The sequence below is a fragment of the Vulpes vulpes genome, chromosome 2 (genome assembly GCF_048418805.1).
Source record: "Vulpes vulpes isolate BD-2025 chromosome 2, VulVul3, whole genome shotgun sequence".
NCBI lineage: Eukaryota > Metazoa > Chordata > Mammalia > Carnivora > Canidae > Vulpes > Vulpes vulpes.
This window is the reverse complement of record NC_132781.1, coordinates 12,415,019-12,439,254: the sequence shown is the minus strand read 5'-3', so window position 1 is coordinate 12,439,254 and position 24,236 is coordinate 12,415,019. Positions and strand designations below refer to the sequence as shown.

Below are 24,236 nucleotides of genomic sequence, written 5' to 3'. Positions count from 1 at the left end.
ACCCGGGCTGCCCAATCTGTTGCATTTCTATACACCAATAGTGAAGCAACAGAAGGAGAGATCAAGGAATTGATCCCATTTACAATTGCAGCAAAAACCAAAAGATACCTAGGAATAAACCTAACTGAAGAGGTAAAAGATCTGTACTCTGAAAATTAGAGAGCACTTAAGAAAGACATTGAAGATAACACAAAGAAATGGAAAAACCTCCCATCCTCATGGATTAGAAGAAAAATATTTTGAAAATGTCTATACCTCTCAAAGCAATCTTCACATTTAATGCAATCTATATCAAAATACCACCAGCATTTTTCACAGAGCTAGAAGAAACAATTCTAAAATTTGTATGGATCCACAAAAGACCCTGAATAATAAAATCAATTTTGAAAAAGAAAAGCAAAACTAGAGACTTCACAGTTCCATATTTCAAGCTATGTTACAAAGCTGTAGTCATCAAGACAATATGGTACTGGCACAAAAACAGACACATAGATCAATGGAACAGAATAGAAAACCCAGAAAAGGACCCACAACTATATAACCAACTAATCTTTGACAAAGCAGGAAAGAATATCAAATGGGAAAAAGTCTCTTTAATGAATAGTGTTGGGAAAACTGGACAGTAACATGCAGAAGAATGAAAGTGGACTGCTTTCTTGTACTATACACACAAAAAAGAATTAAAAATGGATGAAAGACCTAAATAGGAGACAGGAAACCATCAAAATCCTAGAGGAGAACACAGACATCAACTATTTTTTTTTTTAAGTAGGCTCTACACCCAGCCTGGAGCCCACCATGGGGGCTTGAACTTACAACCCTGAGATCAAGGCCTGAGCTGAGATCAAGAGTTGGACATTTAACTGCCTGAGCCACCCAGGTGCCTCAGGCAGCAACCTCTTTGACCTTGGTTATAGCAACTTCTTCCTAGACATGTCTCCGAAGGTAAGGGGAACAAAAACAAAAATGAGCTATTGGGACTTCATCGAGATAAAAAGCTTCTGCACAGTGAAGGAAACAATCAGCAAAACTAAAAGGCAACCTATGGAATGGGAGAAGAGATTTGCAAATGACATATCTGATGAAGCGTTAGGGTCCAAAATGCAAGGAACTTATCAAACCTAACCCCCCCCCCCAAAAAAAACCCCAAAACAAAAACCAAAGACAGACAAACAAAAAACAAATAATCCAGTTAAGAAATGGGCAGAAGATATGAATGGACATTTTTCCAAAGAAGACATACAGATGGCTAAAAGACATTTGAAACGATGCTCAACATCACTTGTCAGCAGGGGAATGCAAATCAAAACCATGATGAGATATCCCTGTCAAAGTCTATGTAGTGTCAATATTGAACCATTTCACACTGGTTCCCACTTTCTGCTTCCCACATTGCAAATCTAATAATTTAAAAATAGTGTAATTCAGTTTAACTTTGCCCTGATTCTCTGCTGTTGACCTAGTTCTACATACATTAAACCTCACCTTCCAGTGTTATTAACTTTGCTTTAAGTAGTTGTGTTTTGAGTAAATTAGGAGAAGAGAATGAAAGATGCTCTTTTTGTATTTATCCACTTATTTACCCTCTCATGTACTCTTCTTTTTTTCATACATGAGTTTGTATCTGGTATAATTTCCTTTCATCCTCAGGAACATCATTTATTATTTCTTGTTATGTACTTCTACTGGTGACAACTTGTGTTAGCTTTTCTTTTATCTGAAATGGTTCCCGCCCCCCCCCCCCCCCCCCCCGCCCCTTTTCAGCACTTCTGAGGTATTATTCTGTTGACCTTTGAGTTCTGTTGTTTCTTGTGAGGAGCAAGCAGTTATTCTTATTATTGTTCCCCTGTAGATAATGTCTCTTTTCTTCTGGCTGTTTTAAAAATTTTCTCTTTATCTTTGGTTTTCAGCAGTGTGACTGTAAGATGCCTAGATGTTGTTTTCTTTGTATTTATCCTGCTCAGAGTTCACTGAGTATCTTGGATCTCTAAGTTAGTGTTTATTTTTTCTCAAACTTGGGAAGTTCTTGGCCAATATTTCCTTAACTAGTTTCTCTCCCTTTCTCATTCCCCTCTTTAGGTATACTAGGCTCTTTGATTTTTGTCCCACAGCTTCGTAAAGTTTTGTTCATTTTTCATTGATTCTTTAATCTTTATTTCCCCTCAGGTCATTGAGCTACATCATTTCTATTGATGCATCATCAAATTTACAGACACTTTCTTCTGCCATCTCAAATGTGCAATTAAGCTTATCTAGAGATTTTTTTTCCTTTCAGTTATTATAATCTTCTGTTCTGGAATATCTACTTGTTTCTTTTTATAATTCCATTTTGCTGCTGAGATTCCTTATCTTTTCCCTCATTAAAATACATTTTTAGGGATCCCTGGGTGGCGCAGCGGTTTGGCGCCTGCCTTTGGCCCAGGGCGCGATCCTGGAGACCCGGGATCGAATCCCACGTCGGGCTCCCGATGCATGGAGCCTGCTTCTCCCTCTGCCTGTGTCTCTGCCTCTCTCTATCTCTCTGTGACTATCATAAATAAATAAAAATAAAAAAAAATACATTTTAAATTTTTTGAATATATTTTCATTTAGTTCTTTGCACTGCTTATATTAACTGCTTTAAAGTCTTGCGTGCCAAGTAGGTTCATCCTTTTACTTATTTGTCTAGCTTATAGACATTTTTCTTTTCATGTTTGTTAATTACTGTGTAAAGGACATTGTCACTATGGATGATACATTTTAGAGACCTCTAGATTCTGTGGTCTTCCTCCATAGAATAGTGATTTTTGTTGTTGTTTTTATGGGCTGTTCAGTTATTGGTTAATTACCTCCAACTTGTGTAAACTTGGCATTACATTCCATTAAGACAAATATGTGGAAAGTCAGAGATACTTCCCAAACTCCGCCAACGTGGTGGAATCTAATCTACAAGCTCTGTCTCTTCTGAGGATCTTCTAAAAATTTGGTTTTAGACTTCATTGGGTAGGTTTAGGATAAGCCTAAAGTGTGGCCTTTTGGTGTTTTGGCTGAATGCCCAGGTATTCCCAAGTTGTTAGGAAGATGCCTCTAGTTTGTTTGGGCTGGGCCTTCAATATATATCACAGCACTGTGTGATCTGTGGTATCTATTCTATTTTCTACCTTATAGCAGCCATTGCCTTGTTATTTACCCTATGCATGCACCCCGTGTGCCAAATGCACATACATCCCAGCCATGGTCAAGGACTGGCAGTGGTTCCTGGTGGCAGTTCTCATCTCCCCTAGTGCCCTATACTTAAGATTCCAGCTTCTTCAGTTGTCCTGAACTCTGATCTTTACCTTCCCAGTTCAGTAGAGTTTTGGGTCTCTGCTTGGACTGTGTTTGTGCCCAGGAATGATAGTGGAGCTCAACTTAGGAGGATGTCGGTATCACACTGCCTATTTCCTAATACCTGGGAATGGTCACCTCCTACATTTCATACCATTTAGTGCTTGTTAACAGTGGGAGGTGAGAAGTAGCCTCATTATAGTCTGAAGTAGACCCCCATGGTTCTTCACTTTGAAATTGATAGTGTATATGTTAAGCCCAGTTAAAGAAAACTTAAATGTTGTTTGGAATCAGATTTACTAGCGGGGGTGGGGGTGGGGTGGGGTGGGGGGTGTCAAATAAATTAGAAGTGCTATATTCAGTCTTTGAATTAAAGTCTTTGTGGTAAATTAAGCAAGGATGTTTACTATCTTTCCATATGCATATGGTATGTGTATATAAATGCACAAAGATGTATGCATATCTGTATATCTATATCTTGTGTCCTGTAATGTCTTTATATACTATACTAGTAAGATCATTTCTATATTCTAATCCTGATAATTAATTTATCATGAATCATGCCCCAGAGCACAGGCAGAAATATAGAGCTATTCTGTGGTGTCAAGGTAAGTTTCCAGAAAAGAGATACTCCTTTATTATTATTATTTTAGGATGACAGTAGAGAAACTTTCTTTTTAGTACTACCCTTATAATAACTTGGTGTTCTCTCTTTTAACCAAGTTACCAAATGTTACATTGTTATTGGGACAAACCAACCTCCTCCTAATAAGATGGAATGAAAAGACACAATGTCATGTTAGTGTTAATCTTGCCAAAATGTAGTAAGTCTAGTCATTAGGAAACATCAGACAAATCCAAATTGGGAGACATTTAATGATTGGCTGTGCTCTTCAAAAATGTCGAGATCAAGAAACACAAAGCCTGTTCTAGATTAAAGGAGATACAGTTGATATGATATCTACAGGCAGTTCGTGAATTGGATCTTGAATTGGGAAAAAATAGAAATAAATGTCATTATTGTGATAATTGATAAAGCTTGACTGTAGATTGTGCATTAAGTAATGTTATTGTGTTCTGTTACATTGCCTGGTTTTGATAATGACTGTGGTTGTGGAAGATAGCATCTTTGTTTTAAGGAAATATACAGTGAAGCTTTTAGGACAAAGAAGCACGATGTCTCTAGCTTTCTCACAAATGGTTTAGAAAATAGTTTTATGTACAAGTAGATATAGATATAAGAAATGATAAAGCACATCAGGCAAAATATAAACAGTTTGTGAATCTGGATGGAGGCATATGGGAATGCCTTCTAATACTATTGCAACTTTTCTTTAAATTTAATATTATACTAAAGCAAAAATTATAGCAGAAAAATCAAATTTAGACATATCTCTATGGTTGCAAGAACAGAGATCCATCAAGCTTCTCTGAAATAAAAAGGAATACAAAAAACCTTCAAATTCAAATATGCCTAGTGTCATGGAGACTATTAGGGCCTGAGTTTGCTTAGTGAATATTTCAGATGCTGTGTGGCTTCTAGTCTTTGCGGTGTTGGTTATGTGCTTTGCTGTGTTCTGCATAATGGATTCATCTGCTTTCTCTTGGTTGCTGCCCCTCTAGAACTTATTTGTTCCTCAAAGTTGCTAACTTGCTATTCTAGTTTCAGATTCTTAAGAGAGAGCATTAGAACGATTATTCTCCAACTAATGGATTGGTTAAGCATATGTCAGGTGTTTATTCCTAATCTGGTCAACCAGGATTGAAAAGTGGGACAGATGGGGAGGAGGTGGATTGGGTTATGGCAACATAGTTCCATGGCATTTAAGGCTGATCCTCAGAAGCCAAGGGTATGACAAATTCTCTTGAAGGTGTTGTGGAAAGATATGGCAATGAATTCTGTCTCCTGTATCTGCCCAGCTTGCTTATATTGCTTTTTGAGTTTATTTTTCAATAGAGTCCTAAAATGCTTCTGTTTAGGATCTTCATGTAGACTTAGATCACCCAGCCCCCTTTCTGCTAGAATGAGGAAGAAGTGACAAAGGGAGTTAGAGGCAAAAGAATGGAATCATTAAGTATTTCTTCCTTTTGTGTAGTAAATGGATGACTGCTTTCCTCTCTACCGCTCAGTGTTTAAAAAATCATGAGACTGTGTTAACTTTGTTTGTAAAGATTTTAAATTTCATTTTACTATGTTGATTTGATCATGCATGTTTATCTTAAGTTCAGATTCATTACTTTTTTGAAATAGCAATTGAAAAATATAAAGTGTTTCAAAAATTTTCAAGAGAGTATTTTGACAGTACATTTGTATTATTTTAAAAGAAAATTTTCCTGAAGGTTGTAGACTAATTTTTTTGAGTACCTACTTTGTGCCAAGTAGTGTTCTGAATGTAGCTACTTAAATGATACTATTAAAATAAGCTTCACTGCTCATTGAGGTAAGGATAATTAATCTTAACTAGCAGGAGAGGAAATAGAGTCTCGAAATGGTGACTTGCCCAAAGTCACAATAGTTAATGTAGTGGGAGGAGAATTCACAATGGAATTGAAGTCTGTCAGACTCTAGTGTATATATTCTTTCAAAGGGTAAGGGCATCAGATGGTCCCAAACTTTTACATTTGAGATAATCAATTTCATGATATTCATCTTAAAACCTGCCACTATTGTTTTAATTCTGAGTTGTGCCGGTTATTATCTACAAGGATTGGTTACATTTTTGACTGGCTTTGCTTAGAACACTGGTACAGTAGATATTGGTTTGATAAGGAGAGGGGTTGTTAATGAATGCTCAAAAGGAGATCAAGTTACCTCCTTGAAGTAGTTGGGATCTACGATTCCAGGAGATAGAACTGGAAGATCTATTAAGAGAAATGTGCAGTTATCAGTAATATGCCATAATTGTGGACATCCACTCTCAACTTGTCATAATTAAGTATGTAGGTAATGAGCATGTAGTTTTAATGAGCATGTAGATATGAGAATAAAACAGTAAAAAGGTTAAATAGAGACTCAAATTTAAAATAGTAAACAAAGGCTGAACTACTTTTGGATTTAGCAAAAATAACTTCTTTTGAGGAGTGGCAGGAGGGGGGATAACTGCTGAATCTGTATTTAGTAGTCTCAGTTTTGCCTTTCCAGTGAAATGTATTTGAAAATTAGCCTGGAAGTAAGCAAAGAATGTAACCAATGTGTTGGTAAAATGATGTGATCGCTAGACCAGTGACTATAAGAAAAAAGTGGAAAGTGATACTCTCACATCGGGAATTATTTTAGTTTAATTGTGTGCTTTTGCCAAAGGGAAAAGTATGTTAATAACACCTTTAAAATGTTTTTCTTGAAGTTGGACATAAAAACAAAAATGTTGGAAGCTAAATATCATGAGGAGAAGCTTAAACTGCAGCAGAAACATGATGCCGATGTTCAGAAGGTAGGGTATCTGCTGGAATATTCTTTTATTAATATTGAATACTCAGAATAGTCTACCTTTTGTGACCATCATCCCACCATCCATTTATTTATGTACTTATAACAGTGTGCTATAAATGGAATTGGTTAAATTAATAATTTGGCAAAGCTGATCTGTAAACTTCATTTTCTAAACAAATGTATTTAAGTAAATTTCCTTATAGCTTGCATTGTTTGCTAGTTCTTCCTCTGTTGTTTGAAGGCTGGACTTACAGTCCGTAATTATTACCTTTTGTAAAAGCTGAAGTAAGACATCAGCTGTAAACACCAGTGTTTATTTGAGTCTGATAACTCTTTTGAGTTTCTGGAAATTAACATTTTCTTTTTAATTAGAAAAGGAACTTTTATATTTAGTTCTGTTTGGTGTAGACTGCATGTACCATGATGGTAGCACTGAATGTAGGCTTCTTTTTTCAGTAGTTCATTGGGATTTATGCCTTTTAATGTTTCAATTTGTTTTTTTTAAAAGAAAACTTATTTTTCTTAATGGGCACAGCACCAATAAGCAATTTATAGTTATCCTACGTGGAATTTGAATGAATGTTAGTATATTTTAGTATTGATTTAAAAAGTTGGGTGATGTTTTTACATATTTTAATACATGAAGGTCAATCCAAATTGAAACTTGGCATTTACTGTTTCACAATGAAGCCTGATCCTGCCTCACAAAACTGAGTGACAGAGATGGTGGCAGAGACTTGAGGCCACACATCACATATCCACACTTTCTCAAAAGCTGAAAATATATTAATATTTAGTCAGGTGCCTATTTGGCTTTTTTTCTTTCAAAGCAACAAGAGGGAAACCACGGATTGAAAATTAGAAAGAGAAAAATATTGAATCCTTTTCCTTCTTCTTTCTTTCCCATTCACATTTTAAAGGCCAGTATTACTTTCTGCTCTTACTAGAATTTTACCTTAGCTTAAATTGGTTAGATAAAAACAGCTCTCTGTCACAAATATGTTAGAGATTTAGTAATGTAATTTTAATATAACATAATGTATATCCAAATGAAATAGAATCTAGTGATGTATAAGATAAACAAGTATAAAAATAAACTTGGAAAAATCATAGTAATAGAGTTTGAAATAGGCTCCTTGGTATGTCCGTTACAAAAATCTATTCTAAGAAAAACATTTAATAATAAAATTCTTTCCAGGAATTCCTCTTTTAAAATAAATTCTGCGTGAAAAAAGAAAGCAATGCAGCTAGTTTGAAACGCCAGGTAAAATATAAATAAAATCCTTGACCTTATGCCAGATTTGGAAAGTATATTCATCGTTTTGTTGCTTGGATGGCATTTTCTAAGTGTCAGAAATTGGGGAGGAACAAAATTAGAGTGTTTTATCTTTTTGTGGACATTTTTTCCTTTTATGCTTGTTTATGAACATTAGGATCAAACTAGCTCCGTTTCTTATTTACCAATCATTCTTAGAGTTTGAACTAAAACTTTTACTGATAGTAAAAGCACTAAGAAAAAGTTAGTTAGATGTTTGTGAATAATGCCTCCTGCCATTTTTAAAAAAAATTTTAATTAATTAATTTTTTTCTGCCATTTTTTTTAAAGCTGAATTTAGGTGTATAGGAAATATACTCTAACCATGAGAAAAATGGATATTCATACTCCTGCCTCAATTTGGTTTTCTTTTTTCCCCTTTGTTAGCACATTTTTTGTCCTACTTGCTGGCTACTATGTTTTGGTTATTTCTCTATTTTTTTTTTGGGGGGGGGAGACGTGTGTGTAGATATATTTAGAAGTATAAAATCATGATTCAATCTTATAAAATGATTCATTTAAAACTTCTGACATAGTACAATTAATGATGTAAAAAAGTCATGCAATTTTTGGCTTGTTTTGAACTTATTTTTTGATTCATAATAGCAGAGCTAGATATAAAAGAAGCCTATTATAGCACATCTTCCCATGTATCTGGAATTCTTGTTATTATGCGTGAAAAAGAAAGGACACCAGAGGGAGGATCCAGGGACCACTCATCTGAAGATGTTCTGTCCCAGTGCAGTGGGGAGGGGATTTTGCTGAGCCAACATGCCAATTTTCTGATGGTTTCTCTTTGCTACTTTATGACACTTTAATCTCGGAATTATATCTTAGAGACTCACCTAATTTATTATTTAGATTCTCAAGAATTGATACATTAGAATTGGAAGCTGATAACATTTGTTATTATTTTTGATATTGTGTCCTATGTATCCTATGTGTCCTATGTATAAAAAATAGTTTACTAAAGCATTTTAAATTCATTTGCAGATTTTAGAAAGAAAGAATAATGAAATAGAAGAATTGAAAACTTTATACAAAAAGAAACAATATGAAATGGAGGAGACTATTAGAAAACTTGAAATAAAAGGTGATGTTTTATTACATTAGTTTTTAAAAAGCATTCGCATTTTATTTTATTGGCTATATAAAGTAAAATTTTATTTCTGACATGGGGATATTTCTGTGGATTTTCATATGTATGAGGAAAAACTGTGTGGGTGTGTATGAAGGCATGTGGTGTGATATGTGTGTGTGATGTGTATGTGCAGGTGGTATGTGTATATGTGCGTATATGTATGGGGTGTGGGATATGTGTATATAGGGATGTGTATGTGTGTGTATAGGGTACATGGGGTAGGTGTGTGTGGGTGTGTGTATGTGGTATGTGGTGTGTATGATAATGTGTATATGTATGTGGGATATGGAGTATGTGATTTGTGTATGTATATGTGTGTATGGTGTGTGTGTGTGTATGGGGTACATGGGGTATGTGGGATATGGAGTATTTCGTGTGTATGGTATGTGTGTATGTGGAATATGGAGTATGTAGTGTGTGTATATGTGCATATGTTGTGTGTGTGTGTATGTATGCACATGGGGTGTGGTGTGTGTGTGTGTGTGTGTGTGTGTGTGTGTGTGTGTGGTGGCGGTAGTGGTAGTTGGTTTGGTTGAGGAGTTGGATGAGTCTGTCACTCTTCCTCCCTCTTCTTAACGGTCTCTCTCCTTATTGGACTGGAACTGCCCTGGGTGGGTTATAGATTAGAGCTTACTGGCTTTCACAGGGAAGTCTAGGGAAATTACTCCTGTTGGTCTAATAAAATTCAATGCATTAATTACTTTAAGCTTTGTGGTATATGCTGGCATTGTGATTGACAGAACAAACATTTAAAAAGTATTCCCCCTTTATACTTTCATTATGAAGGAAGAGAAAGCATGTAATCAAGTGTAAAATCGACTATGACTGTAGGTTACAACATTGAAATGCAACAGTGGTCAGAGAGAGTGAATGTTGAAAATATGTTTTGGAGAAAGGAACTTTAAAAGTTTTGTAAGATTTGTTTAGTTTGAAGAGTTCCGAGTACAGGGATAGGTATACGCTGTGTTGTCAGGTATGGGAAGGGTGCTGCTGAACCGCTGGGCTCGAGTGGATATCCTACACCATTAGGAGGATTGAAAAGGACTAGACATGGGACTTGGCCTGACTTAAGCATGACCTTGAATTTCAGACTTTGAAGTTTCAAGTTAACCTGTAGATGTTGGGAAGTCAGAGAAGATTTTTGAGAGGTGAGCTTTAGGACCTCATGTTTTAGGAAAGTAGCCTGTTAACGGTGGGTGTGCCAAACAAGGTGAGGCTTGTTTCTAGTTTGTTATAATAAAAGCAACATGGAGGTGGGGTAGAGAGAGAAAGAAAGAGAGAGAGAATGCATTCTACTTATTAGAAACATGGGCTCTAATCCCAGTTCTGCTGTTTCAGTGTTTGCTATATGACATCAGGAAATTTCTGGGCCATGGCTTACTCATTATAAAATGGTGAGGTATAAACTCCCTTCCAACTCAAGGATGTTCTGTTTCCATGTTTCTGTGACTTTGCATGTGAGGTGATAAGGACCTAGAATGCCTAAATGATGGTGAGGATGAGGAGGGTAGTGAGAGTGGAAGTGAAGAAGGTATTTTGGAGGATTTGGTGAAGGTAAGGTATAGGCGATGGGAGAGGTTTCTGTTTAGGGTTTCCATATGGAACTTACTGGCTCTCTCCCAAACCACCAAGCCTGAATGTATCTGAGAGGATGGTAATGCCCTTGAAATATAGGGTGGCAATTACATATACAAGTTAATTAATAAAATATATATTTTTAGGTTTATTTCTTCCAGCCTTAAACGTTGGTGAGAATAATTAGAAATTTGTTCAGGTTCTTTCGCCAAATATCAGTGGCTACAAAAATATTTAAAATTTTTTTCTAAGTTTTCGTTTCTTACTCTGATTCAAACCAGGCAATTTAAACATGCCTAAGGTTTAAAAATAATATTTCCTAAGACTTTTTGAATTGCAAACAGATCTTAGTTTTAATTTTGGAATTGTGAAGTAAAATGTTGTAGGTGCTAAAGACTATATGGTTAGCTTGGATCATTTGCCTGTTTCCCTCCTGTGTTACATAGTTGAGATACATGAGTGAAAGAAGTTTCTATGTAAATGTTTATGAAAATTTTGCAATCTTATAGTAAGTGAGGAACATGTTCAGTAAGCTAGGAAAATAGTACATTCAAGCAAACATACAACTGAATTTACTTTACCCTCCAGAATTTATTTTACATGAATATATTAAACAAATTTTCACTTAAATCAGCAGTAATTCAAATCATTTTTAAAAAAGAAGATAGAAATCTAGATGATTTATAAGGAAAATGTTTTATACAATTTAAAGCCTATTTTGTTTCAGTAACATAAACCTTGGCAATGATTTTAATGTATCTAGGAGTGATGATATATTGAAATGATGGGTTCCTTCATCTGTATTCAGGATATATCTTTTTGAGTACTTGCCTGTATGGTAGTGTTTGTTATGCCTTGCAGATAAAAAGTTGAGATATCTTTCTCCTTGGGAGTTAGGCAAGTAAACCATTGTAACATATTAAAAGTGATAAGTGATTTATTGGAGAAATAGATGAGGTTCCCTGGGGATAAAGAGGAGTTTCTTCCTGTCTCTGCAAGGGAGAAATCTGGTTGGTGAATAGTTCATAAAGAAGATGATCCAGAGTTGCAACTGAGGATAGGTAGGGGTTTCTTAACAAGGGAGGGATGGGGATCCCTGGGTGGCGCAGCAGTTTGGCGCCTGCCTTTGGCCCAGGGCGCGATCCTGGAGACTTGGGATCGAATCCCACGTCGGGCTCCCGGTGCATGGAGCCTGCTTCTCCCTCTGCCTGTGTCTCTGCCTCTCTCTCTCTCTGTGACTATCATAAATAAATAAAAATTAAAAAAAAAAAAAAACAAGGGAGGGATGGGCATTCCACATAATAAATGATCACAGTTAGGCAGTGAAAGAATGTGGCCTCAGGAAGCTGTAGATAGGTTGGTGTGTTTACAATACAAGGTTAAAAATACGGAGGTGGTGAGAGATATGGCCAGGAAGTAGTCACATCATGTAGAATTGTTTTCCATATTAGAGAGTTTTGGCTTTTACCTTTTAGTTGAGGGAAGCTGTAGAAGATTTCAAGTCTAGGAGTAACGGTGCTGGGGTTGTGCTATAGAAGGTCCTCTTCAGAGCAATGGAGGACCCACTGGGAGAGAATGATGTGGAGGCCAGAACACTGTTAAAATCGTCTACAGAGTGATAAATAATGGATTCAACCAAGGCTTTGGTGGTAGGAATGGAGGAAGGAAGGACTAAGAGATACTTTAGACAATTGAGAAGACTGGCAGAAAATGAAATTATCTGTTAACTGTTAAACCATATTTTTTGTCATCAGACTCTTATGAGGTAGCTAGAATTGGCTTAACTATGTTTCCATCATTTTTGACAGTTCAGACCCTTATACGTGACTGTCAAGTTATCAGAGAAACCAAAGAAAACCAGATTACGGAGCTAAAAAAGATGTGTGAACAGAGTACAGAATCTCTGAATAATGATTGGGAAAAAAAGGTAAGCGCCATAAAATAAAATAATGATGGAAAATACAAAGGTTTATGCCTCAAAGTAATATATTTAATTATAAAAATAATGAATGTTTACAGAACATACAGAAAAGCATGAAAAAAGAAAATTAAAATAACTTAAAATCCAAGACCAACTGTCTAGAAATAGCTGCTGCTCATGTTTTGGTATATTTTCTCTAGTCTAATGGCTTAAAAAGTAGTTTTCACTTAGAAAATTTACTTTTGACTATTCTTTAATTTTATTTTCTGAATTATTTGTTATAGCATATGGATTTTAAGAAAAATTAGGGAAAAAGCAGTAGGATAATTTTTGGAAATTTTACCTTTTTAATTTTGGACTTAGGCCACTGGATCATTTCTTTTCGGAAATTTCAGATAACACAATATTTATAGTATAAACTTATTTTTGATGTAAACAAAATCAGTAGTGGATGGGTTATTCTTGGAGAAGCATTTAACTTAATTAAGAAAAATATTTTCATATAATTTAGTAGTGCCAAGAGAAATGTAATAAAAATACTTCTTATGAACGAATCTCACATAGTCATATAGTACTTTCACTTAGGAGCCCTTAGCCATTAGTTCAAATTACAATATGTGTTTAAAATAAATTAGGTATGTCACTTCTTTTGAGGTATTCTATCATAAAGATAACTCATATTGCTAACTCATATTTCTCTTAATTATGGTCTGAATTCGAAATATTTTACTGACAGTTACAAGTGCCTTTCCAAGCAGATACTGTTGGTCTGAAATATGTCCTGGTGATGGCAGCTTTAGGATGAGTCTGGGAAGTACACTGCAGATATATTAGGATGCATAGAGTTATCTCTTTTCTGATTTTATTTTGTCAATTTCTGTGTTTTTTCCTCTTTCTCTTTTTTCGGTTTTATGTATTCTATAAATTTGGCATATTTTTGTGTTTGTTGCAGGTGCATTGTGTATATAGTAGGACCCCTTCCTTCTTTTGCCTGAATTCCCTAGTTCAGTTTAAATTGCCAAGTATTGGAAAAGTCTGCTATGTTCAAGGATGCATTTTATTTCTTCAGTTGGATTAACAAGTCTCTCTTACAGCTGCCTATTAATTAGTGGATATGAATGTTCTGCAAACGTGATTGAAAGTCTTTTTTATGAAGTACAATTGCATGTAAATATGAGAGAAAATGTGGTGTAAGCAAGATAGGTACCAAAAATTAATAAGCAGATGATAGATGCTTTGTGATTTATGTAGTTATTTCTTAAAAATTTATTAAGCATCTACATGGACAGGTGGTATGAGTGTGCATACATGTGCATGTATATTTATACACATGGGTGTATGGTGTGTGTGTGTGTGTGTGTGTGTGCATGTGTGTATGCTTGTGCCTGTGTGTGCATGTACTCCATAATGTCCCTAATAGAAATCTCCATCCCACCTTTTTTATTCCAAGTCCGTTATACAACTACCTAGTTAAGATCTCTCCTTGACCTGAATCTCATCATTCTCTCCAAACCTCATTTTCTTCCTTTGTTGCTAAAATGATCTCCTCCTAGGGCTTTTCCCTGATTTCCTCTTCCCTGTGGCAGTGCTATCTGCCCAGCTGCTTAGACTCTTCTTTTTGCCTTACCTATTCCATCCAGTGACTTGCTAAATTCTACTTGTTTTGTTCACTCTACTTGTTTTGTTTTTCACCACTGTTTCCTCTCTAGTTCCAGAGACGATCACCCCTTCCTATATTTGCTCTAACTGGACTCTCTGCACCTCTTTAGTCCATGCCCTGTAATAATACACCACACCGATGGTCTTTCTAACACATATCTGGTTTCCCTCACCACCATGTTTAAATCACTCCAGTGGTTTTCCCAGTAGGAAATTTATGTGGCTCTTCATAACTGAGACTATCTTCTTTCAAGCCTCCCCTTCTGTCACTACACTTGTACTTTTGTACTAGTTTCATGGAACTTTCCCAGTTATCTGATTATCATGTTCTTTCTAATGTGTGGGCCTTTAAAAACATTGAATTATGATTCACACACCATAAAATTCACCCTCTTAAAATGTGTGTACAGTTCAATGATTTATACTTACAAGGTTGTGTGACCATCATCACTATCTGATTTCTAGGACATTTCTGTCACCCTAGGAAGAAACCCATTGCCAGTCAATTTCTGTTTCCCCTTCCTCCAGCCTCTTGCAACCACTAATCTACTTTCTGTCTCTAGAGTTTTGCTTATAGAATCACATGCCATGTGGCATTTTGTGACTGACTTCTCTCACTTATCATGTTTTTTTGAGTTTTATCATGTTGTGGTATGAATCAAGAGTTCAGTCAGCATTAAAGCTGAATAATCTGTTGAATGGATATACTGCATTTTGTTTATCCATTCATCAGTTGGTGGGCATTTGAATTGATTTCATTTTTTGGATATCATGAATAACGCTACTATGAAACCTTATGTACAAGTTTTTGTCTGAACATATATTTTCATTTCTCTTGGCTGTTTGGGAAAAAACACTGCTTGTGTTTTCCTTCACTCATATATTCATAATACTTCTGACTCCATATACGTGGGTTTTCTACACATCAGGCGATTTTCTTGGATACCAACTGGATGTCCTGTAATTCAACTAAATTTGATACTGTTTGCCTAGACTTAGTTGGTGTCAGATCCTACAAGATAAGGGCTAAATCCCACATCAGATGTCAATCAAAAGTCCCAGATTGTTGCCTGTACTTCTTACCAAACAGCTATATATAGTAGTAACAGAAGCCCTTCTTGGATTCTGTGATTTGCTGGAATAGCTCACAGAACTTAGGGAGACATTACTTACATTCATTATTTTATTATAAAGGATATAATAGTAGATACTGATAAATCACCAGATGAAAAGATACACAGGGCTAAGGGCAGAGAATTTCCATGCCCTGCCCTGGCACACCACTCTCACATGAGTACCTTCATGTGTTCACCAACCCAGAATCCCTCCAAATCCCAAACTTTTAGGATATTTAGGGAGGCCTTATTATGCAGGCATGAGCAACAGTAAATTTAATATTCAGCTACTCTTCCCTTCCTAGAGGGTGGGGAGTAGGGCTGAAAGTTACAAGCTTCTAATCTGGCTTGACCATCTAGATCACCAGCCCCCATCCTGAAACTATCCAGGAGCCCATCAAAAGTCACCTCATTAGAACCACACACACTTCTTTCACCTAGGAAGTTCTAAGGGATTTAGGATCTCTAAATCAGGAGCCAGGGTCAAAGATCAAATATTAGAACAAAAGATGCTCCTAGTACTCTTATTACTTAGGACATTACAAGGATTTTAGCTTTGTGCCATGAAGTGGGGGCACAGACCAATATATGTAATTTTCTGTTATTTCACAGGTATATACCTAGTAGTGGAATCTCTGAGTTATGTGGTAATTCTGTGCTTAACATTTCAAGGAACTGCCTATTTTCCAAAGTGGCTACACCATTAACCTGTGGGTTTTTACAGTACTTCCCCCATCTATTTAGACAGATTGCTGATTTCTCTGGGTCCCTTCTAGCATGAGGCAACTACATGGTCAAATGTCCATATGTAGAATGCTGGTGTCCATATGTAGGATGCTGGGAGGGCCTTCTGCATCCCCTGTGCCCATTGCCAAACCCTGACGAAAAAAAATGTATAGATCTCCTCATTATCAGTGCTCTGGTGGCATCCTGATGGCTTAATAAACCTTAGCAAGGTCTGTACTTCAGAGCATGACAAATATTTGCTGCTAAAACAGTATATCACTCAGGGGAATATTTGCCCTTTAAAGCCTCCCAACCAAGTTGCCTGGACTCCAGTTCATTGCTAGGTTTGGGAAAGCTCTCAGTGATGTATTATGCCTGGTATGTGGTAGATACTAATAAAATTTCTGGATGAATACTGGAGTATTAGTCATCTCCAGTCAGATTATTAGACTACATACACCTGTTTGATCCTCAAAAGTATCAGCCAAATTAGAGCATACTTGTTTCTGCTGGTATCATGTTTACCCTTGCAGTCTTAACTATAAATTCCCTTGATGAAATAACTCTGACTTATAGACACTCCTCTGGCTTCAGCAGGCAGTCCCCGTGTAAATCAATTGTGGGATGCACCTGAGAATCCCAAAGTCACTAATGGATGACTAGGTATAGTAGATTTGTAACTTTTGGTAGGCATATGTCCTAGGACCTCTGGGAGACCACAAACAAACCACTACAACATGATTAAAGCCACAAAATTCTAAGTGACCCTTTCGATCATGTCAGTCAACAGCGCTGAAATTTAGGTGCAGTGGGCTTAGCTACATTCATGTGCCAGCTAAGAGACTGACCTTTGACTCTCAGACATTGTTACACCAATTTAAAACAGACTTTGGCAAAAACATAAACACAACATATCAGGGATTTTGGGGACCACTCAAAAATAGCCCACACTAAAAAAAAAAAAAAGTCCAAACTGCATATGTTAAATTTGTGAAACCCAAGGGTCTTCTTTTGTGTGGCTGTTGCTGAGCCACTCTTCCTGTTCCCCTAGAAATGAGAAAAGTTCTTGGGGCTCTTCCCAGTAATGGGCTTAATTACTGACTGCATTCTGCCTCGAGTTCCCACCATCTCTCAGGGGTTTCCCTGTTCGTTCAGTATCTTCTCAGTCAAATCAGAATCTACATGCATGTGTCTCTCCTAGTCATGAATGGGTTAATCAAATCTTTTAAACTCTTCTTGACTTCGTGCCCCCACCCCTGCCCCAGTTGAGTGAGCCTGGGGTTGGGAGGTGGAGTGGGGAGTGGAGGTGGGGGTAGGGGTGAGGAGGTTGGTGGTAGAGGATAGGAGTTAGGCTCAGAATTTCACTTTCATTAAGATAAGTGAGGGAATGCCCCCAGGCTGGGAACAGATTTTTAACGCCCATTGTGCTATCTGTATGATTTATTTACTATTTCTACCTGAAGTAGATAATTCCCTTTAATATTTGTTTATTCATTAAAATTTTCAGCTCAGGGAAGTGAAGAAAAAACTTGTTTCTTTTTTCTTTAAAGATTTATTTGCTTATTTTAGAGAGAGAGAGAGAGAGAGAGGAAGAATCTCAAGCAGACTCCCTGCTGAGCATGGAGCCTGATGCGGGTCTCTACCTCTCAACCCCAACATCATGACCTGGGCCAAAGTCAGGAGTTGGATGCTTAACCGACTGAACCACCCAGGCACCATGAAAAAAACTGTTTATTAACCATGCTCTATATATCTTTACTTCGAATGTTTATTTATGAGTTTTATATCTTTTGTTGTTCAGGACCAAATAAATAGAGAAATATAAGAAAACATTTTTTTTCTGAATTGCAAAGTAGTCTCTTCTGTCTTTAATAATAGTAAAAGAGTCACTTCTTGAATTCACTGTGTAGCTCCACAATGCTGTCGCAGAAATGGAAAAGGAAAAGTTTGATCTTCAAAAGCGGCACACGGAAAATATTCAAGAATTGCTCGAGGACACAAACGTGCGTCTGAATAAAATGGAGGGTGAATACATGGCACAGACACAGTCCACGGTGAGTCTTTTTTTCCTTTTCTTGCCGTTTTAAGTAGCTATCCTATTAATCTCCATGACTCCATGCTTCCTCAATGTGTGCAGTGCATAAATAAATGTGTTATAGAATTAAAAAAAAACGTTTTATCTTCTGACTTGATACAAAATTATATGCGACAATGGACAGCTCTTGAAGTCTGCTGTGGGATTTTGCTCTGGATTGTTCAGTGCCACTTTTTTTTTTTTTTTTTGCTTAACCCCCAGAGGCCTTGATAAATCTTTTTTCTTGTTTTTTTCACTGACTTTTACGCTAGAGATCCTTCCTTCCTGTCTCCCTCCCTCTCTCTTTCCTTCTTTCTCTTTCTTTTCTTTTCTTTTCTTTCCTTTCCTTTCCTTTCCTTTCCTTTCCTTTCCTTTCCTTTCCTTTCTTTTCCTTTCTTTTCTTTTCTTTTCCTTTCTTTTCTTTTCTTTTCTTTTCTTTTCTTTTCTTTTCTTTCTTTTCTTTTCTTTTCTTTCCTTTTCTTTCTTTCTTTCTTTCTTTCTTTCTTTCTTTCTTTCTTTCTTTCTTTCTTTCTTTCTTTCTCTCTCTCTCTCTCTCTCTCTCTCTCTCTCTCTCTCTCTCTCTCTCCCTTTTCCTCCTTGTTTGTCTTTCTCTTTTCTTTTAATTTCATTTTGTTTCATTTCAACTTGTCCGAGGGACCAGACCCAGATATTGCATGGGTAAACCCTAAAAATTCCCTTCCTGAGAATATGGAGAAGGAAGTCACCAGAATTCACTGCAGAGCGACCAGTAGCTTTCTCTAAGGAAACATGAAGGATTCCCCTCAAGAGAGGAGAATTGGGGAAGCAGCAGGCTGCAGAGGGTAGGTCTGAGAGAGTGAGCATCTTCAGCCTTTGAGGAGGTTGGCTGACTTCCTAAAATATGTAAGCCTGAAACAGGTAGGCTCATGGGCACATGGTTGGGGCTCCTCATATGTGAGGCAAGTACACTTCATCAGTCTTGTTCCTAATATATGATATGACCTTGCAGAATGGTAGAGCCTCATGTACTAGGCTTGAACACAGTTCTCATTTTCCACTCATGGTCCATCCCAGCCAGCCTGGCTTGGCCATGTACTTCCTTGAATTTAAAGCTGTGGAATTTGAACAAGAGTCAGTTACTTAGGCTTATCTTGGAGATCCCTAGACCAGTTCTACAGACTATCTCACAGGGTTAAAGAAATGGGAAGCAGGATCCATAGTGACTTGGAATTTGGGCTTTAGGGTCTTGGGTTCAAATCCCAGTTTACCAGCTTGAGTGCCATGTAAGTTCTTCATTCACATGGTAATTTTCCTCATCTGTGGGATAGGATAACAGTAGTACAGCGTAATATATGTTGTTGGAAAATTTTTAAAAGATTTTATTTAGGGGATCCCTGGGTGGCTCAGCGGTTTGGCTCCTGCCTTTGTCCCAGGGTGTGATCCTGGGGTCCTGGGATTGAGTCCCGTGTTGGGCTCCTTGCATGGAGCATACTTCTCCCTCTGCCTGTGTCTCTCTGCCTCTCTCTCTCTGTGTGTGTCTCATGAATGAATAAATAAAATCTTTAAAAAAAATTATTTATTTGAGAGAGAGATAGCACCAGAGAGAGACCATGTATGCACACAAACTGGGGGAGGGGCAGAGGGAGAGGGAGAAGCAGACTCCCCATTGAGCAAGAGGCCTGATGCAGTCCTCCATCTCAGGACCCCAGGATCATGACCTGAGCTGAAGGCTGAGCCACCCAGGCATCCCTATGGTTGGAGATTTTTAATAATTTAATACATATAAATTAAGTTACATAATAAGTGCTCAATAGATAATTTAATACTATCTTTGAAAGTGTAACATATAAGAATGATAATCAAGAGAGAGACCTATAAATGAGGACATGATGAATTCAAGAAGTTAACATTTGTTTGAAGATTGTGTTGGCCTCCATCCCCTCCCACAAAAATGATAGTAGAGGGATAAAGAAAAAGGTATAACTCAGAAGGGCAAATAGCATTTGGCAGTAATGAAATTTTTGGAGTTAGAAAGGCAGTGAGTGAACGGAAACTGACTTGTTCAAGAAAGCCGAATCCTAAACTAGCACTGTAGAAATCTACAAGCAACCTGGGTGATACCAGGGCTTAGGACTCGTCAGCACTGGTTGCCTCTGGAAGAGGAGGTGCAAGTGGTACTTCAACACATTGGATTCCTAGAAAGTTTGTTTCAGAAGCCACTATATGTTGATTTTGGGTGCTGGACACAAGAGGATTTATCATACTATTCTTTCTATTTTTATGTATGTTTGAAATGTCCCATAATAAAACTTTTTTAATGATAAAATTAGCGGGATCCCTGGGTGGCGCAGCGGTTTGGTGCCTGCCTTTGGCCCAGGGCGCGATCCTGGAGACCCGGGATCGAATCCCATATCGGGCTCCCGGTGCATGGAGCCTGCTTCTCCCTCCGCCTGTGTCTCTGCCTCTCTCTCTCTCTGTGACTATCATAAATAAATAAAAATTAAAAAAAAAAAAACAAAAAAAAAAGATAAAATTAGCAACCAAAACCAAACATCTTTCTGCCACCTGCACCCCCCCCTCTTTATGAAGCATGGGATCTTAGCAGAAGACACAAGATTATTTTCTGAAGAGATTTCTTACCACAGTACAGCAGTTCTCAAAGTGTGCTGAGCACATCCTGATAAGTCCTTGAGACTCTTTAGAATCTTTTGAGTGGCCAGATTATAGATTGTAGCTCTTTCCACCCCCCACTACCCACCCCAATAAAGGAAAAACAACAAAAACTTAGGTCACTTATAAGGAGAAAATATTAAGCTTCCTTCAGATTTTCTCAACTCAGTGTTTGGTGCCGAAAGACGATAGAATAACATGAAGAGAAAAACAGGACAAGAAGCGTGGCCTAAAATGGTTTTTAAGTAGAGGATAAGAGTAGTTTTGAACATCAGCATATCTTTGATTTTTGATTTTTATAAATTTTAAATGTCACTCTGATGTCTCTAGATGTGAATTTTTTGGCATTATTGGAGCCCTTTAAGTCTGTGTTCAGAGAAATTTATTTCTGTTATTCCTCCAAAAAGATCTGTCCTTCCTACCTCTTAGATCTTTTCTTTGTTTTCTCTCTTTATATTTCCTTCCTATTCTCTGCTCCTAGGATGGTTTCCTGTTCAGATCTTACTCTCACCAGTTAATTCTTTAGTAGAATTCCTTCTGTTTTTTGTGTCTATTATACCTTTTATTTAGCTATTATATATTTTTTCACATCCAGTATTTTCATTTGCTGGTGGCTTCCTCTTCTACCTCCTCCTCTTGTTTTCTTCTTTTTTCAAGCAGAATGCATATATTCACACATCACATATGTGGTAAAGGATAGACATCCAGAATATATAAGGAGCTCCCACAACTCAACAACAACAGTTTCTGGGGCGCTTTACCCTGAAGCTCACCCCCTCCTCCCTATCAAAAGTATAATAAGCCCAACAGACATATATAGTCTATTACAAAAACATTCCAGGCATTATAGTGGATACTTGGAGCTGTAGTGGTGACCAAAAAGTCCTATCCACAGTGCTCACATTTTTGTGGAAGTGACAGCCAATAAAGAAATATAAATGTCCAGAGGTGTTAAGTGCTCGGATGAAAAAGAATTCAATGTAAGACACACTTTGTAAATGGGGGTGATTTTGTCCTCAAGAGGGTGAGATTGGTTGTTGGGATAAAAAGCTTTAGATATTATAATGGTTTGTGAACCTCCATTGGACACAGTTTATAAATGGTAAGTCTGCGGTATTAAAATTTCATGGTAGGGAACAATTAAAAGAAAATATATCTAAAGAGTCTCCTTATTAAGGGGGCAAAATTAAAAGAAAAAAATAGGCTGAGCTGCACTGGTGTAAGGGGATAGGATAGAAGAGGTGCTACCACAGGTAAGGCAGTCACGGAAAGTCTTTCTGAAGGTGGGGTGTTTACAGAGAGATCCAAGGAAGTATTGGAGGGAGCCATGTGATTATCTGGGAACAGCATTTCAGGCAAAAGGAACAGCCAGTGCAAAGATCCGAACACTGGGATGTGTTGGGCATGTTCTGAAAACAGCAAGGGGGCAGTGTAGACCGAGCAGTGGGAGCAGAAGGGGGAGTGGCAGGAAAAGCAGATAGGGCACAAATCAGACAAAGCTGTATAGATGGTTCTAACTGATTCTTCATTTGTTGTGGTTGTTGTTTTTTTTTGTTTTTTAAACAGCTTTACTGAGGTATAATTTATATATTACAGAATTATTTTAAAGTGTACAATTCAGTGAATTTTAAATATATTTGTATTGAATTTTTAATGGGTTGAGCACAAGGAGGTGATTCCATCTGACTAATATTTTAAGCATGTCTCTCCGGCCCTGTGCAGAGAAAGAAGTGTAAGGCCCAAGAATGGGAGCAGGGAGACCGATTAGGAAGCTAATTTTTATACTCTAGATAAGAAAGGGGCTGGCATGGACATAGGTATCAGCAGGCAAATGATGATGCTGTTCAGTGCAATGCTGGAGGTGGATCAGGTTTATTGGGGTAAAAAATAAAATCAAGAATTTATTTTCTGGATAATCAGTATAACGATGCATTCAAAGTCACGAACAAACACCAAACTTGTATCTGAAATACATTTTTTGTCATCTTAGCATGCTAAATTTTTGCAAACATGAATTAAACATCTTAATTTTGTAAGTTGAAATTTGTGAAACATATTGATTGCCTAAAACGTTGACTATGTAGTTATATTTTATTAAGTAATATAAGAGCAATATTTTTCACAGTGGAATTTTTAGTTTTTATACATTTGGGATGTAAAGAAAAGTGATGCTTTGGAGCTAAGTGGTTATTGTCAGGGAAACTTCATTCTATTTTTAATGAAAGTTGAAGTTAAAAATTAGCATTCAAACCTTGTCATTAGGTAACAGTAAATATAGAGAAAAATGGACAGAGTCTGTCAGCAGGATTGAATTTAAGAATCATCAAAACTAGACAGATCTTGCTGAGCAGCTCCTGATTTAATAATTAAATAAGATAGAGTTCAAGGCATGGCTTAAGATGAAAGACGGGACTGTCACTGAGAATTAGTTTCTCTGTTTGTTCTTTCAGGCTTTTTTCTTTTCTTTTCTTTTCTTTTCTTTTCTTTTCTTTTCTTTTCTTTTCCTTTTCTTTTCTTTTCTTTTCTTTCTTTTCTTTTCTTTTCTTTCTTTTCTTTCTTTCTTTCTTTCTTTTTTTGTTGAGTCTTGTTTTTTTTAATTGCCATTTGTTTTAAGCAGATGACTTATATAGATTATTAGACTTATGTCCTTTGATATTGGCAAGGATTTTCATGTGTGAAATTCATAAAACATGTAAACAGTGAATTTTTAAAATAAGATATTAGAACTTATAAATGTGAAAATTATAGCAAAATTACCAGATGCTTGGGAAGGTGACAGCTGTAAAATATAGGGTTCTATTCATATCAGCACTTAGACACACTGGAAGTCTGTGGATGGCTTTGTTGAGATTTTAGGCTCTGTTAGTGGAATTCTTTACTTTTTCCTGTATAATGGATCCTGCTGGCAATCTTGTGAAGTCTATGTAGTCCTTCTCAGAAAAATATTTTTAAATTTAATAAAATGTTAAGATTACAAGGAGAAGAGATTTTATTGAATTACAGTTATGGAAATACTAGTAAGTCAAAGTCATGATAAAGTAATATATATGTTTCTAAACTAATGCAATAAATATCAAGATTTAAAAGTGGGCCTAATAATTATTGTAACTTTTGAATAAGGATGAAGATAAACAATATTTATTATCTTCAGCTATGATTATCTTCAGCTATGATGGACTATACAAATATCTATGATTTCTGTTAGTCATAGGTGTTGCTAAATACTACTTTGGTTTGTTGACTATATTCTTAGGTGAAGAGAAATGCTGAAGGTCAGTTAAAGTAGTGAAAATTAAGATGATACTTTCTTTTCCATTCTAATTTC

General features: G+C 36.7%; 1 protein-coding gene across 12 annotated transcripts in view; it reads left to right on the top strand.

Annotated features, from left to right (window-relative positions):
* The window catches only part of CEP112 (centrosomal protein 112), a 397,262-nt gene that overhangs the window by 67,647 nt on the left and 305,379 nt on the right, over positions 1–24,236 (top strand). For all 12 annotated transcript variants that reach the window (XM_072746768.1, XM_025999623.2, XM_072746763.1 and 9 more), the window contains 4 exons: positions 6,651–6,737; positions 9,045–9,144; positions 12,576–12,694; positions 18,099–18,242. In XM_072746768.1, coding sequence (XP_072602869.1) covers positions 6,651–6,737; positions 9,045–9,144; positions 12,576–12,694; positions 18,099–18,242 — 450 coding nt within the window. The remainder of the gene's footprint in view (positions 1–6,650; positions 6,738–9,044; positions 9,145–12,575; positions 12,695–18,098; positions 18,243–24,236) is intronic.